Source organism: Struthio camelus, chromosome 4 (genome assembly GCF_040807025.1).
Source record: "Struthio camelus isolate bStrCam1 chromosome 4, bStrCam1.hap1, whole genome shotgun sequence".
In the NCBI taxonomy this organism is placed as follows: Eukaryota; Metazoa; Chordata; class Aves; order Struthioniformes; family Struthionidae; genus Struthio; species Struthio camelus.
This window is the reverse complement of record NC_090945.1, coordinates 18,940,784-18,957,745: the sequence shown is the minus strand read 5'-3', so window position 1 is coordinate 18,957,745 and position 16,962 is coordinate 18,940,784. Positions and strand designations below refer to the sequence as shown.

Genomic DNA, 16,962 nt, shown 5'->3' with positions numbered 1-16,962 from the left:
TGTCTTAGGATAAATGATGTGTCTGTAGTCTGATCTGTGAATAAACTGTTTCCTGTATGAAATACATTTTGAAAACGTAGTTCCTCCTTACTTCCTTTCCCTCCCCTGCTGTACCTCTCAGCAACTTTTAGTCAGTTCCATAGACATGTTCCAGCAAATGCCAGAGCTCTTCACGAAGGACTATAAATCGCGCGCATAATCCCTATAGTAGATTAGCGCTCAGGTTAGCTGAGTGAATTTGCAATGTTATGGTTACAAGGGATTTAAGGGCATTACCTTTCCTGTGCAAAGAGTATAGAAAAGTTCTTCAGGGATTTTCCTATATAGCTCTGGCAGCTAAAAGACAGATTGTAGAATATGCTTTTAAAAGCAGAAGTAAAGATTTATGCTTTTTGATACATTTTTCTCAATGGGCAGGCATGTTATATAGAGATTAAACTAGAAAGAAATATGTTTTAAAAATATACTTATAGCAGTCTTATCCAAGGATATTTTTTCACTCGTTGGTAAATTTGTTGGTGTGCCTGTTCCTATACTCATGTTGAAGAAGTTGCCAAATTACAGCAGCTTCCTAGGATGCAAATGGAAGAACGCATCTGAATTTTTTTCAGCTATGGAGAAAAATGGCAGCTATGGTTTCTGCCCCCAGATCTGAAGAAAACTTGCTAGTGGTCTACAGATATCTTGTGCTTCCCCAGCATCCTGTTCCCTTCTTTTACCTGGGGAGTAAAGAACCTTTGCCTAAACACATCCCTGATCTTCCTCAGTGCTAATGGTGGTTGTTCTTTTTACTGCCTTGGTGCTCTCCCATCGTGATGGGTAGTAGAGTTGGTTTGTTGGATCTGCCTGGGATGAAAGATTGTCTGAACCGGTGGAGATGTGTCTGTGGGACAATCTTTCTATAGAATAGTGGTCCTTACTAGGTGATGGTGAGGCTTCCATCTTCCAGATAAACAGACTTCATCTGTATTACTGTGCATTCACGCCTAGCTGCAAAAGAAAAGGGGTTGACAATTTTTTGGAAGCCATTTATGGATTTATAGATTCTGGTAGAGTAAGTCCAGACAAGGTGGACTTGCAGAAGGAGTGGCTGATGGACAATGAAATAAGCACGATTAACTGTTTTGTTTTGATCAGTTCGTTTCCTTATGTGTTGAGTATATTCTGTTTATGAAGCCTAAAGTTTATATGTTCACTGGTTTGAGTGGATGCTTTCTATTATTTACAGTAGTGTATAATTATAGACAGACTCAGACAAATGTAGCAATGTAGTAGAGTCTATTTTTAGGCTCAGACAGTTGTGATTATGACCTAACGTGCCAGCACTTAGCCAAGCTATGAGCAAGAAAATCTTATGGGGGAAACAATGCTACCTACCTCATGCCTAGCATGGTATGAGAGAAGGATCATCTGTACCAGGACAAAGTGTTTTGCTGTTTGGCTTCCTCTGTCCACTTAGCTTCCTCTGTTCTAGACAGACAGGATGAGTTAGTGAGGTAGAGCACACAGTTGTTGGACTGGAACAAATTGTTTGTTTTCCATTGTTTGTAATCATGCGTAACATATGTTTTTTCTTTTCATTTTGTTTTTTAGTGGGATTTTCCATTTATACTCCACTGAGAACCAGTTGTTCACTGTTGCAAGCGCTGCCTTCTTAGTGAAATTTGTGCTCTACACAGGATAGTCCTAGGGACCAGTCATGTACCCCTTTGCTCAAAATAGACAGTCCATACCTATACAAGTAGCTCCACTGACCATATGGCAAGCTAACCACATCTATATTCCTCCTCTCCCACAGGACTCTCACTGGAATAAAACAGAGTGAAACGTACTAACACAAGAAAACATACCCGCTGCTGGGCCCGTTACTCCTTTGGAAGTTTGTAGCATCTGAAAAGGAGCAAGCAAAGCTCAAACAAATGCTGTGCTCAGAGTTAGTTTACAATAAGGACATATATTCAAAACAAAACATTCCCATGCTAAAGATATTCAGCTGCTAAGCTGAGATGCTTAATGTTTTCTGAGGTACTACGTCTGAATCTTCAGCTTATCTCCATTATAACTTATGTAGCGATAAACTTAACGTCTGCTCTAATACTTTACCTCCCTTGCCTCTGCGTTGCCTCTAGCAGCGTGTTTTGTACCCTACATTGCATTTTTTTGTATTAAGTGTATCTTTCAGTGTCTCAAGGCAAGGATGTGATTTTTTTTTTTTTGTTAGAGGTCAATTTCAAGTGCAGGAAAGAATGATTATGATAACAGGAGGAAACAGGAAGAATCATGCTTTCTTTTTCAATCTGTTTTTTATTATTGCTTTAATGTAAAACATTGTTTCAATTAAATGCTGACCTGTGCAATGGTGTGTGCGTGCACATGCTGAAATGAATTCAGGCTTTGTTTGGAAAGTTGTGACCTCTTTATTCCTGTTCTGGATCAAGGCTGCTGCGTTTCCAACCCACTACCGGTGACTGAGATTTCACTCATATACTCCTGGTAGCACTAGCAGTAACAATCTTTAAGAATGGTGTTCCCTTTGGGCATTTTTATGTGGTGTTCTCTCTCTCAATTTTTTAAATTAAACTTGTTCCTTTTAAGAATGCCTCATGTAATGGAGGAAAAAAAAAAAAAAAGATAGCCATGATGCAATTAGAATACATCAAATAGGCTTTGTGCTAAACTAGTACCTGACGGGAGAAATACGTATATAAATGAGGAACAGAGATTTCTCTCAGCTACTCGCTTTCACTGTGACTCAGCTTAAAGCAGTGTTATTTATTCTTTCATTTTTTAAAAATGAGAGTGCCATATGAATTGACTTCACCAAAAAGAAAATGTGGGACTTAACCTCCAGTCCCCCCCCCCCCCCGAAGTGTTTACTGCTATGATGCTAGAAAAAACATGCCCAGTTTGTTATTTGCTTGGATGTAAATGTTAAATATGTGGGGATGGATCAGTGTCTTCTTGCTTAAGCTTTTTATTTTGTGTAAAATGAACTATTTTGGAGGAAGGGAAAAAGAGGAAGGGGGGGAGGAAGAATGATGAAAATTGTCTGGGATGTTAAAATGAGTCAGTTATATATTATATTTGTCCTCTAGTGAATAGATTTTCATTTTTCTCCTTGGCTTCATGGAATGTTTTTATTTATATATCTTATTAGTTCTGGATGTTCCGCACAGGGGGAAACCTGAATTACAAACCTTTTTTTCATTATTGTATTAAGAGCCTGAGTATTGAATGCAGGTGCTCGGACCCTGTCGTAATTGGCAGTTTGTGGAGAGACACCAGCTGTACTGGTTCGCTGGGGAGATATTGTATCTCGTCACACGTTGTATGTATTGTAGGAACTGCCCAATTCCTGTCATTGTCAGAAGCTTTGTATGTCTGCATCTACAAGTGCCTCTATAGAAAAAAAAGACAGTAAATCACTGGAAGTTAACACCATGTCTGTTTTCATTGCGCTTTCGTGTAGCGCTAATTGATGTTCTGTTTGGTTAAGTATAGAAAGCATTTAATAAATATTTGTCTTTTAATGTTCATGCATGACGAACTGGCATCATAGTAACTGGCTTATTTTTTCTAAAACATGACAGGTTATATTACATATCTACAAACGTGTGTGGTATCCGAACATGCGTATGTATAGGATATGTATAGAGTATAGGATTATACTCATCATGTATTAATATCCAAAATCACATATTTAAGTTTCAGTTCATAGAACAAGGTTGGAAGTGCGAGAAATAGAACTCCAGGTTATGTTAGACCTTAAAAGGCATAATGATATAGTGGGAAAACCATGATGCTTCTGGGCATCTTAGATGATTGGGACTGCAGTTCCTTTTTTTGTGGAAGGCATGGGAACTTACAGATGGCAGTTTAGTCCTGCCAGAACAGTACTGATATATTAAAATGTGAGTGGGTAGGACTTCTGAAGCTTTTGAAGGATTGACTTATAGAGGGAAGCTAGGAATTAGTATTAAAATTTATAGATATTGTACATGAGTGATTTTGCCCAACAAAAGAGAAAGCAGAAAGTCTGCTTGTGTACATTTTAAAAGTGTGATCACTGAAAGGGAAGAAGAGCTGTTCACAGTGTTGCAAAAGGATATAAAAAACAGGGAATGTTTGTTGCATATCAAGAAAAATATTAGTATCTGGCATCTCACTGGAGAGCAAAGTAGTGCCCCAGTGAAAGTAACAGGAATCTCATCGGTTGCATCATTGTAAGAGCAAATTTGAAAACACAGTCCTGATGATAGCGGAAAGGACAAGCTTGCAAATGTCTTACATGAATTGATATAACGCCTGCTTCAAATATTTTTTTTATCCCTCTTCCCTTCTTATGATTTAAAAGTACGTTTAGATCACTTTATAGATGTATGCTGTATTTCTCCTATTTGCCTCATTTCAGAGACTACAGGGCTAAGGAGGTTTCTTGCTGTATTTTGGAGCTGATTCAGTTTATATTCTGTCTGGGGTCATAAAATTCCCTTTTTCTTGCTCTCTCCTCAGAAATATCTTGTATGTTCTTTGACGTAATTAGGGCCTGACATTGAAAGACTCTTTTGAATGTAATTTCCTTTCCAGCACGGCAATGTGCTTATATTTTGTACACTGGGTGTTTTTGGGAAACAGGATGAAGTCTACATGTTTTTATGTTTTTTGTTTTAATAGGTTTGCATGCGCTGCGGAGAGCACTGGGAAAAAGAGCTAATCTACTAGACAGCGAGGTGGCTGGGTCGGTGATGATTGCTTTCAATGACTTCCTGCAGGGGATGAATGATGTCAGGCCCAGCGCCATGAGGGAGGTGGCAGTTGATGTGCCAAAAGTAAGTTGTTTTCTGCAGTACACTAGCAACACTGTTAGAGCCACAGTAAGAGTTGCAGTTGGTCATTGAAGCACCCTACCAAAAAAGTTTCCCTTTGTAAAGCGGAAGACTCAAGCTGCCAAGAAACATTATGCATCATCTTTTTTGCTTACATACTACTTTGTTTATAATTCTGAAGACCCAGTTACAAAAACTTAAGTTCTTAATGCTTTAAAAAGAGTTGGTAGTGCAGAAGCATATCTCCTAGTCTGTAGTTGTAGGTGTTGAGAGGGTTAATAGAAATAAAAAGCTTAAGATGGTTGCTCAAGGCAGAACCTGAGTAGCTGTTTAAGAAGGAGCCTTTGGTAAAGCAGACATGTATTCAAGTAGAAACCAAATGTTAGCATTTTTAATGAAAGTCTATTGCAACAAAGTTGTGAAGAGACTGACTGGTATGATTTTATGTAAAGCATGCAGTTCATACTGCTGTGACCTGAATGTCTTCAGTAAGATTACATTACAGTTCTGAGAGCAGAATTAGATACTGTAGGCAGGCTATCACTGCTGAGCAGTGATCACGTCAGTGACTGTCCTTAGATGAGCAATTCCTTTGGCAGTGCCAGCCTCAGTCAGTCTTTACCCTGCTTACCACCCTCTCAGTTATGTATTACAGTAGTTCATGCAGACACAACAACATAAAAAGGACTGGGGAACTGATCTGGTTTAAGAAAAGTTGGCAAAAGAAAATGTATTTAATCTTAGTTAATCTTCACTCTGCAAGCAGATGTGCCAACTCCCCAACCTCTCTAACCCCTAGAAGAAAGCATTTGCATCTCATTGCATGAAGACAAGTCATCTGGGAATTAGCTTGCACAATGATAAACCCTTATTCCCAAACTATAGCAATGAGAAATAAAGCCTGTGAACAGGATGCTGCATACAGTCATCTCAGATATCACACTTGGCTTGTTAAAAGTTTACACTGTGCAGTGAAGTGCTGAGTGGAAATACCTGGATTGGCTCCCAGACAGCTTTTCCTGGAAATGGTGTAGTGGCATCAGTATCCACCAAGGCTAATTAGTTGTGCTGAGAATCAGAATTACTAATACTCTTGTTGCTTATTGTGCTACTGGTTCTTGGACTCCTGCCATTATCACTGTGCTGTGCCTTTTAGACATACTGGATGCACCAGGCTGTTTGGAGTTAGATGGAGTGCTGCTAAATAGTGTAGTATAGATATGTATAATTGACTTGCTCAAGATCCTGCAGGAAATCTGTGATAGGGAATTGAATCCTTGAATCCAGGCCTACCTGCTATTCAGGCTAGTGTGGTCCACTAAACCTTCCTGCCAGTAGCGTCCTCATGTGTCGCTTGTTTTTATTTTTTAAACATCAGCTACATCACTGGAATACTACTTAAATTCATTCCTTTATTAAAGGGAAGGTAACAAGGGCATAGTGCAGTTTCCTTTTATGCCAGCAGGACCTGCATTTTTACAAAATAATGCATATCCCGTGAAGATATCGAACGAATTTCAGGCCAACTGCTTGTTGCCTGTGGTGAGTTTAAAGTGGACTCTAAGCATGGGATCCAACCGATTTATTCTAAAAGCTTGCCCTCCCATACCGCCAAGGGGGTGCTGAAGCTCAATTTAACCATTATTCTTGGCTACAGAACTGCCTGACTCCAGAAACTAAGGCACCTCTGCACGTTCAGAAGCAGCCTGAATATCTACTAACACTTGGCACAGCTGTCTGTGAAAGTCAAAGCAGTGTAAGGACTCCAGTGTTGTAACCCACTAAAGCTAATTACTCCATTGCCATTTATATTTGAGGTGAGAAGGTGCCTTAAGTCAGCTCAAGTCCATGGGATCTTGGTAGGAGCTTGGTATTGCTGAGGCTGCAGCTGGGTAGCTGGGGTGGCAATGCTGAGAAGGCAAGCAAAAGAGATCCAGACCGCAGCCCCCTGCTTAAGGCTGCATGCTGGAGGCTTGGGATGTGATACGGGAATGCTTGTAAACATCTGAAACTTGTTCATATACTTTAGCGTGGTTTGGCCATTTAAAAAAAAAAATTGGCTATTATGTGGTCTATAGACATGCACAGGCAAAAAGGACTAAAAAAAAAAATCCATTTATGATTGTTGTTATTAAACCTCGATTAGAATAGTTTGGTCTTTATTAGCAAATAAGTATATCTTATTTTCACATTTGTTATTGTCTGAGTGCCAGTCCTTAGCATTTAATGTACTGTTATCCAGAGAATTTACACAGTTGATTCATTGTTTGGAACGTGGGTTGTAGCAGAAAATGTAATGCAGTTTCTTATTCCTTGGATACTTTATTAAATAAGGGTATGCAACGTTTTATGTTGCGTGCTTCTAATACTGTTTTTTAGCTATGTCTTAGTCTAATTTTACAGATTGAGTTTTGCTTCTCTGGTTAAAGTTGCATGTTTAATTGCTGTGGTTAAAGCTGCGTGCTCGATTGATTGCGCTAGCGTTTGCAGTTAATTGGATGGTGAAGTACTTGGTTTGACTAGAAACCTGGTGTCTAAGAAGCCAAATGAATGCAATCGCTGTGCAAGTAATTTGCCCTGTCATCTTGTGTCAGTGATACTGTCTCCTAGAACACTTTGATAATGTTACACATGAATACCTACTTCTGCAACACCTGCTGGGAAACCTTTAAAATTACTTGCTTGTCACAGAACTGGTACTAATATTAGTTGCAATTTCTGTAATAAGTTATTTCTCTTTACTGCTTTTCCCGTCTTTCAGTAGTGCTTATGGTTCATGGACTTGAGCCACTTTTCCATTCAACGCTTTATTAGTTGGCTGTTGGCCATGGTGTACTGTGATATGTTACTTATGTGCTCTGCAATAATTTACACCAACAAAACTGCCTTACTTACAGTATTTGTTGCATTTTTATTAAAATACAAAAGTGATGGCTGAGGAAAAAAAGAAAAAGAGCACTAACCAGACAGGTTGCCTGAGGAAAGCTGGATTTCTCAAACTTAGTTCTTGATTTTTTTTTTTTTTTTCCTAGCTAATGTGTCTGCATGCCCATTAGTTTGTATAATTGTCTTGTATTGGTTAATCTGCAGATACTGTCTGTCTGTAAGCATAGACTTTTCCCTGCCTGCTCCCTCTGCCCCAGAAGCTATCCAACTGGACGGGTAATTGCCACTATAACGCTGTTTGTCATCTGAAAAACCTGTACTAAAAATAACTTTAAGCATGAAATGAATGATCAGCTAAGGGAATTTTTCCAAATAGAAGACAAAAGGCTGGACTACATTAATAATACCATCTTTTTGCTGTTTATTGCAGATACATTATTCAATTGGCAGCCCACTTAATGTGGATGCAACTTCTGGGCTATGCAGTTGATCATAAATGTATAGGCTGAATTAAGCCGAGACTTATGTGATTTTTAACTTCGTGTTTTTCAGACGGTGGGTTTTTTTCGTACTTCACTGTTTTGAAGTTGCCGTGTATAAACTGAATGCAAACAAAGTAACTTACAAATAAAGCTACAAGTAGAGGAATTTTTTTGCAGTGCTCCTTCCCTTATTATCTTGACACCTTTGTCATTTACAATTTTTTGAGGCTGGCGTTGCCTCCTGTCAGTGAAGGAAAATAATTTTCTGTTGTATCATGAAGTCTAGATTGTTTAGTCAATACAGAGATTGCTCTCTGAAATCTGCAGAATTTTGAGTAGGCTGTAAAGAAACTTAGTGTTTGTCTTCACTTTTTAGATCTTAGATTTTAGAGCTAGCTGCCTGTCAGTTTAGGAGGCTAGTGAGCTCAATTGCTGTGTTGCGTTCTGTTGTCCCTTATAATTTAAAACCTGGAAAAAGTTACTCTGTTGTGCATATACTTGGTAGTAGCTAAAGCACGAGAAGAAGCTATGAGAGAAGTGAGTTGGTTGGGTGGCCTTGTACAAGTCACTTTATTTCATCGTGTCTCAGGATATTTGATAATATAGATATAGAATAGGATATAGAATGCTTCGCAGTCTGCTTCTGAAAAGTGCTTTATGACAAGCTAGTTATTTTTTTTATTAACTCACTCTTTAGCTGATTTGCAGCATGTATTATGTTGTCCTATGCTTGTAAGACCCATGGCAATCACCTACATTATGTGGATAATGAAAAAAAACTGTCTCTGACATGTCTTGGGCTCTTTTCATGTTCCAAGCATATTCCAAATTATTGATGAGGAAAGGAGCCAAGATTAAGTGAGTTTGAGAGGGCAGACAGAAAGCAAGGCTGTTGGCAGGGGGAGTGAAGCTGTTGTAGGTGGAGGTGCCACGGTGTGCTTTTTGGTGTTCTACATTTCTCCATTCCTTTGTGCAGCCACTTGCGCCCTGATTGCCTTGTGCGTGGCTTGTGACCAAGGCAAATGGAAAATATGTGTCCCCTAGGCTCCCTGAAGTATCTTGTACTCCGTTTTCACAGAACCTTTCTTGAACTTTGCTATGTTTTGTAACCTTTCTAGAAGGCTGCTTTTTTGCTGCAGGGATTTAGGAGATGCACATTATAAATCAGGAAGCTAATACCGCTGTTGTTTGGAGAGTTGCACTATAGCTTCTATTCCTCCCTCTCCTATGGGTCTTTCTGAATTTTTTGTCGAGTGCTTTGGGTTTTGCTTACCCGCTTCACTCCCTTTACTGTAATTCAACACTCAGATCTGTGTCTTTGCAGCCAAAAGGTTCTGGATGAGGCATCCTCTGCATGTCTGCTTTATTTCTTTATTGCTGCTGCTTAACAGCCTCTGGAGTGTTACTGCTCTGCGTCATATTCTGAGCTCTGTTAACCTGGGGAGAGCTAAAGATTATGGCTGTAATGAAATCTTGGTGTCTTATATACCGTAGCAGAGCACTGTCTTTGCATCTGTAAGCTCAGCCCTCAGGCTAGTCTTTTAAGCCATTTCCACAGTGACAGAATATCACACTTCATTGCATATATTGCAAGGCCTTTCCTTTCTGTTCATGTGCGAGTAAAGATGTGCAGCTTTTTCTTATATTTGGGCTATGGTTTGTGTTAATCACAGTCAGGAAGTTACTGAGGTATGCAAAAACAATCTGCTGAGTTCTTCCAAACACACATTGGCTTATATAAATCTGAACAAATTCTTACTTTTGAGTGTTTTACTGTTTGTGGGCTGATTTTTCCACTTAGCTGTATACTTCTAAAAGGAGAAAACAAGTATTTTGTTTAGATCTTGACCAGAAAGTGAACACAGTGGTTTATTTACTTTTTTTACTCTTAATACCATTGCTGCTTGGATTCCATTTGCTTCATGATAATTAAAAATTTGCAAATGAGTTTCAGTATTCTGAAAAATAAAGCAGGAGGGAAGGATACTTTTACCTTTAGGCACTTAACTGAGATGCCTAACTTAGACATCTCATCCCTGCATGTTCCCTCTAAAGGAAAGAGGGAGAAACTTGTTGAGAAACCATCTGTCCAGCTGCTGAAAGAGTGTTCAGATCTTAGTTGAATTGCCGTGTGATGGTGTGTCTCTATCTCTTTTGACTGTGTTGCGAGCCAAAAATACCTAGCTCAAAGTTAGATGGTAAGAATTCATCCTCCCGTTTCCCTCTTCCCTTCTAGAGTGTTGTGAAGTTTCTCACTGAGCTGTTTTGCTGAATTCAGACAAACGGTTCAGTTTCAAAACTAGAGACATACGCTCAGCCCTTTTCATCTATGTGCTACCATTCCTTTAATCTGGTTTGTTCAGATTCATGCTCGAATCATGGAACAGAAAAGTTTTTTTTCATGCTACTACTTTGAAATAGTGCTTCAGAAAGGTGTATTGGCAGGTTGCAGAAGTTACCAGAACTGGTAATGCTAATTTGGTAATGTCTCTGCTAAAACCTTTCCTCCTTCTACTGTTGGATTCCTCTGCTGCGTCTGATTCAGGCCTCTCTTTGCTCTGACCTTTACTGAATTTGTGTTCCTCTTCTACTTTTTTTTTTTTCTTCCCTGTAAAGGAATTCTGCCTTTGGCAGATCCCTCTGCCCTCAGAGCCTTCTTAGTAGGCAGTGACTATCATCTCTACATATTTTGTACTTCCTCAGGCTTATAAAGTAATTATTTATTTAAGAAGCAGAAGCTGTTGGTCACTAAGAAAAATAAAAAGATTTTTTTCTAGAATTCCTGTAACACATTCTTAATGTGAGAGACAACGTGTACTGCTGGCAGCAGATCAGCAACTCCTCACCTTCCAATTAGCCTTTAAACTCTAACACTTAGGAGTGGTTGACCCATGTGTGTTCATCTTTTGTGTTTACTCTCTGTTATCTTTGTAATTTTCTTCTATGTCAAGGACTGACAATTGATGAGAGCTTTTATTTGGTTTACGATTTGCTTGTACTGAGCACCACTTACAAATTTTCTTCCTCTTCAATAATAGTCTGAATTGCCTCATTCAAGAACTTTTTCCTTTTAGTTTCCAGTCAGTGTTCTGATATGAGGGAAATAGAAATGGGAAGAGCCAGGAGAGACAACGATTTTCAAAGCCAGGAGTAAAGCTGATATGTTAGATCTTGGTAATGTTCTGCTTGTGTTTCAAATCTATCTGACTTTCCAGAGCTGAAGTATGATTTATGTCTAATAAATTTTTGGAAGAGCGTCTTAAGACAGAAGGTCAATTAATGCAGGTGCCTTTTGATGTGTTTAATATTTGACATGGATTGGAAAGGATGCTAACAGAACAAAGAACAGGCTGGGGGGATGTGGGGAAAATTCTTAGGCTTGTTTACAATTGTGGTAGGAAAAGTATAGCAGGTATTAGATCTGTCTGCTATTTTGAATAGGATGTATCAGTTCAAGCCTGTCTCGTGTCTTTAACAGAGCAAGCTTAACTGTGGTTGGTTTTGAATGTTAATTTTTTTTCCTGTAGGTTTTTGTGTCTTTGGTTTGTTTATTTTTAAGCTTCTTGTCAAATCTCCAGTGCCCAAGTCTTGAACAGGAGTGGTAGTGCTGGAAAGTGATGGAGCCCCTAAAAATCCTAATACTTAGTCCTGTTTAACTTAATAGGATTATACAACTAGGGTCCGAGCCTTGCTGTGTCAGTTCTAAATAAAACATTCCTGAACTCAGGTAGTCCTTTTCTTCAAGGAAGACATCAAAATAATTTACAAATTCTACATCAGCAGCATGTAAAAGAGAAGTAAGTTACCATTTCACTAATGATCACAGAAAGTGTTGTTGCCTGTACCATATTTTGTTGTTATTTTTCTATATTTTGTTATTGATCTTTGAAATAGAAATAAAATATTTTACTTACCCCCAGCATAAAGTGAGTCTTCTTGTTTAAAAAAACTTTTTGAAGAAATGACTCATTTTAAAGCATTCATGAAAGAAGCGAGACACATTCTACACTGCTCTATTCTCTGAATTGAGCAAAATGATCTGCTTTGCAGGTATCTTGGTCAGACATAGGAGGACTAGAAGATGTCAAGCTGAAATTGAAACAGGCAGTTGAATGGCCACTCAAACATCCTGATTCCTTCATCCGAATGGGGATTCAGCCACCAAAAGGTGTGCTGCTCTACGGACCTCCTGGATGCTCAAAAACAATGATAGCAAAAGCTCTGGCTCATGAAAGTGGTCTCAACTTCTTGGCAGTGAAGGTAGGCCATTTCTTCTTGCATTTTCTTATTCCCAGGGTAGCAACTGACTGAGGACAGTTTACCGATTGCCGGTGCTAGAATCCAGTGGCTCTTAGTGTTTCTCATCATTATTTGTACTTCAGCAAACCTCTTGTAAATCTGAAGCAAGGTTTATTTTTTATTATGAAAAGACCAGTGTTTTCTTCGTGCGTGGGTGTGTGTATGCCTTTTTTTTTTTTATTATTGTTTTCATCAGAGCACAGAAATAACATGTTGAATGGATGGGTAAGCTATTGAGTAGCATCTAAATGCTTTATTTTAAATAAAATAATTTTAAAGACAATTTTATTTTTTAAAGAAAAATCTAAATGATCAGAATTATTTGAAATGTTTCTTAAAATGGAAACAGTAAAATTCTTAATGCACTATAAATGAAATGCAACTGAGATTGGAGAGTGAGTACCTATTTTTACTGTAAGAACTACTTACAGTAAGAACTACTTGCTTGCATGGGAATGTTATTGTCTGCTCTCTTACATTCCTTTTCATTCCTCAGGAAAGTCGCTTTCTTTATCTTAGTATTGATGTTTCATTACAGGATTTTCTTGCCCCATGAGCCTGTTTTCAGAGAAAATTATTCTATTTCATCAGTTCCTGGAAAGGTTGCAAAATAGCTTATACCTGGCGTACTCTTGGATAAGTGGGATGTTCTCTTAGCATTAAGAAACACTTTAAATATAGAGATATTTTGGAATTCGTTGCCTATGAATCATTGTAATTGATTACCATGGGACATATGGAAAATGCATGAATGGAAGTTTAATAATAATATTGAGCTTCAACACATAGGAACAAAAAAAGAAGATAGCAGAGTGATTCCACATGGGGTAGTCTTGCAGCTGTGTTGGAATGTTAATGAAGTGCAAGAAAAAAACATTTGTTTAAGTATTTTTGTTTTAAAAGTACCTCCTTCTCAACAGTAAGGTCATGTACATAAACTTTTCTGTTGACCATCTCCTTACTTGCAGAGCACTCTGTGGTGTTAGTTTCTACGCAGCTTCTTTCTCTGCCTGTCCTTTCAGTGACACTATCGGTGTAGCTCTGGACCCTGTCCTCTCAGGAGGCTGAGGCCCTTGCACTGACCCTTAAGCCAGCAGCCCTTCATTGCCTGTGCTTCCTGGCATTAAAGCCATGCCTCTGGGTCACAATCATGTCAACAAGAAGAGCCTTGGAAACCGCTGCCCTTAAGAAACACTAGCCTTGCTGCCTCTTCCTTACAAAGTAGTTCTTTGTACTCCAGAGTTACTGGTAAACAAGGTAACCTTTTCCTCCTGCTGCTCAAGAAAACATTCCTGCTTTGTTTTGTCCAAAGCGCTGATGCCTGAAAGGACAGGAACAACAGCAGTAGTGTAAAAATAAATAAATAAATAAATTAATGATCGTGTTTGCTCTCATGTATTCATCAGTCTAACTGCATCAGTTAATAGCTAACGTGCACTTCATTAACACGAGCCACCTTTTCCGTTTGGGGTCCTGCTAGGTGTGAGTTATCCAGGAGGTACACCACTGTGAAGTACTTTTATACCGTAATGCAGCATTTCTTCACTATGAATTTTCTAATGGTGCAAAAAACACTGTGATTGACAAGCTGCAACAGAAGTGGCTGGCTTGGGGAAACTGCCTTTAATTCTTGGTCAGTTTAAGTACCTTGGCCTGGAACTGCCCAAAAATTCAATGTACAGATGTTCCAAGAGGCACTTCTCTGCAATATATCCAGCTATGGATGTGTTGACTCCAGGAAGGGAACAGAGCCCACTTTCCCTAACTTTACATTTGCTTCCTGGACAGTAAACGCAACGTCCATCACATGTTAAATGTGTTAAACATCATTGCCTGTAGCACTTTTTAAAGCACAACAGGCTTGAATTCGTCTCTACTCCAGGTACTCCTGCAATAAAGCCAAAGTAGATGAATACGACTCATTTTTTTAAAAAGCCAGAGATCTTTTTTTGTAGCTTGTAGTCCTGTTAACTTTCCCGTTTTCTTCATTATGTCTCAAAAGGCTGTTCCTGAAAGTGATACCAGGCTTTCTGAAACGGAAGCGCGTTTCTTGATAATTTACTTTTCGGACTTGCTTCTTGCAGTCTCTCCTGCCCCAAATAAATGATCTTGACGAAAAGTGTCTGCCATACAGGTTGTAGAATATGTGTACTCTTTCAGTATAATTCAGGTGGCTCAGGGTTGTGGGGCCCTTGTCAGGAATGGGCTACAGACTGAAGGAATTGCTCTGGCTATGGGAGCCTGCTACTGGATTCCATCTCTCTCCTGTGTGTCTGAAACCTCAGAAGAAACGGAGTCCGTTATATGCAGCACTTATTTGGTCCAATGATTTTTGGAAGATGGGCCTACTGTGTGTGCACAGCGCATATAATATGGATGGGCACAGTAAGTGCCACTCTATTCAAGGAGTGATGGGTGTATTCTACTTGTGTAAATCAGCTGTTCTGCTCAGGTGTGATCGGTATCTCCCTGCCCCAGCCTAGAACTAGAAAGGCTTGGCACAGCTTTTCCAAATGTGTCTGTGCGATGTCTCTTCAGTTTGCCCGGGTCACTCGGTTAAATAAGGTATTTCTGCTAGTTTATATGGAACTGTTCAAATGTGTCACTTCCATATGTCTTTGGAAAGGCTAGTTGTCATAGTGCTGTAGGGAGGCATGGCTAAATGGTGCAGCCTTAAACATATGTCTGACTTGTCTATAGTATGATGTGGAAGATAGGTAAAGTCTAGATGTAATTTCTGAGGAGCTGAAGGAAATAATGTGGAAACAGATGTTTGACGTTGCATGCTGTTCTCTCCTGAAATCTGTTGTGAAGTTTGAAGGGTTATTGTTACAACGTTTGACCCTTCTGTACACATACTGTTTGGTATTTGGCCAAAACTTGTTATAGCTGTATTTTTACCAAGACTGGTGACCTTTTGCTTATCCAGGGGAAAGATTTTTTGGTTTGTTTGTTTCTGAGAAAGGACTTGTACGTATAAATCCTGAGGGAATTGTTCGTTTTTATTTCTTCACTTGACTGTTTGTCTCCTTCATACAATATATTGGCTAAATTTATTGGGCAGGAGGTTGTCAACTACTTTCCAGGGGATAGCCCTTCCTGTTCTCTTCCACTGCCCCTTTCACAGTCTCTTGTAGCTTTTGGTGCTCTTCAGTGTCTTAGTGGCCGTCTTGATTCTTTTTTTTTTTCCACCAAAAAAACCTCTGTTACAAAAAGATAAGTTAGTTGTTCTTATCTTCTTGGAGAGTTTTCAGGGTTTGCAGTTGTGATATGAGTAAGTATAAGACTATGGAAACAAATGAATTAGGATTTGTCGTCGTCTTTCTTTAGTGTTTGAACATCAGACTTACTCTATCAGTGCTTTTGATCTGGTTGAGTTCTTATTTCTCTCAGCTTTGTATGTACTTTTGTACTTCTCCATGCTCCTCTTGCACAGCATGAAAAGCTTTTCCTCAGAAATGTGCTTTACGCGTTTCTGTTACCAATGGAAAAAGAAAATTATATATAGATATTGGACTTAAAAGTATTAATACGATACAGGATATAATTTTCAACTTCTGCCAAGCTGATGACAGCTCTCTGTTATGTACAACTGTCTCTGTGACATTTTTACTTTCGATGTCATCTAGTTTTTCTGGAATTGAACATGAAGAAATTGAAACTCTTGTGTCTCTGCATTGTTTCAGTGGGGTGTGTTCCCCCATTTGACAGTTTGCTTGGTGGGTACCTTTCTGTTCTGTTTTGACGATTCTGGCACTTAGGGTCAGCTTTGACTGGATGCTTCTTTGAGACATCTGTTGGTTAGACTGCTAAGATTTTATAGTGATCTAATAAAGATATTTTTGGAGGAAACTTCTTGTATCTTGCTGTATTGCATAGATTGGTAACAAAGACAATACTTATACCAGCATTTGTCTTATATTTTCATTTGTTTAGATTTGCTACTCCTGTTCTTTTGGATTTTAGGAAATCCTGTGTCTTCTTTGTGTTAAGAATCTAATGAATATTACTTTTCTTCATGGATTTTCTGTTGGCTTTCTGGGAAGCAACTTGCAGAGAATCTGTGTGGTTTTCTTCTCTCTTATTGTTATGGTATCTAGGTATCTGTGGTATCTAAGCTTACTAACAATTAAGAAAAGCATTGGGCTTTTTTGTTTTTAGCCGATGTCAGAAAGAACATGGGAATCTGTTCTTATGCTGTAAGCCTGGTAGGCACCATTGCATTTTCTCCTGGTAAGTTTCATGGCCCAGCGCTAAGGGACTCTATAGCTGACAGTGCCATGAGGGTCACGGGGACTGAATAATCTGTTTGCCCTTTGAGCTGCCCATATGCCTGGGATGAGGTAGATTGGAGGGGCTGTATGTTGCTGATGGTATCCTGCACTACCTCATACTTACTCCAAACCTGCTAAAATTAGAGGGCAAGTTTCTACTGACTTGAGGAGGTTTTGCTCAGGGCTGTATGAACA

The 16,962-nt window shown here is 39.0% G+C and overlaps 1 protein-coding gene across 11 annotated transcripts in view; it reads left to right on the top strand.

The window, feature by feature from the left end:
• AFG2A (AFG2 AAA ATPase homolog A) overlaps positions 1 to 16,962 on the top strand; it is a 208,853-nt gene that overhangs the window by 24,832 nt on the left and 167,059 nt on the right. For 8 of the 11 annotated variants that reach the window (XR_011140844.1, XR_011140845.1, XM_068941621.1 and 5 more), the window contains 2 exons: positions 4,675 to 4,829; positions 12,245 to 12,454. Coding sequence is in view for 9 of the 11 variants with exons in the window: in XM_068941621.1 (XP_068797722.1) it covers positions 4,675 to 4,829; positions 12,245 to 12,454 (365 nt within the window). In the remaining 2 variants the exon portion in view is untranslated. The remainder of the gene's footprint in view (positions 1 to 4,674; positions 4,830 to 12,244; positions 12,455 to 16,962) is intronic. The other 3 variants (XM_068941624.1, XM_068941622.1, XM_068941628.1) reach the window with 1 other exon arrangement.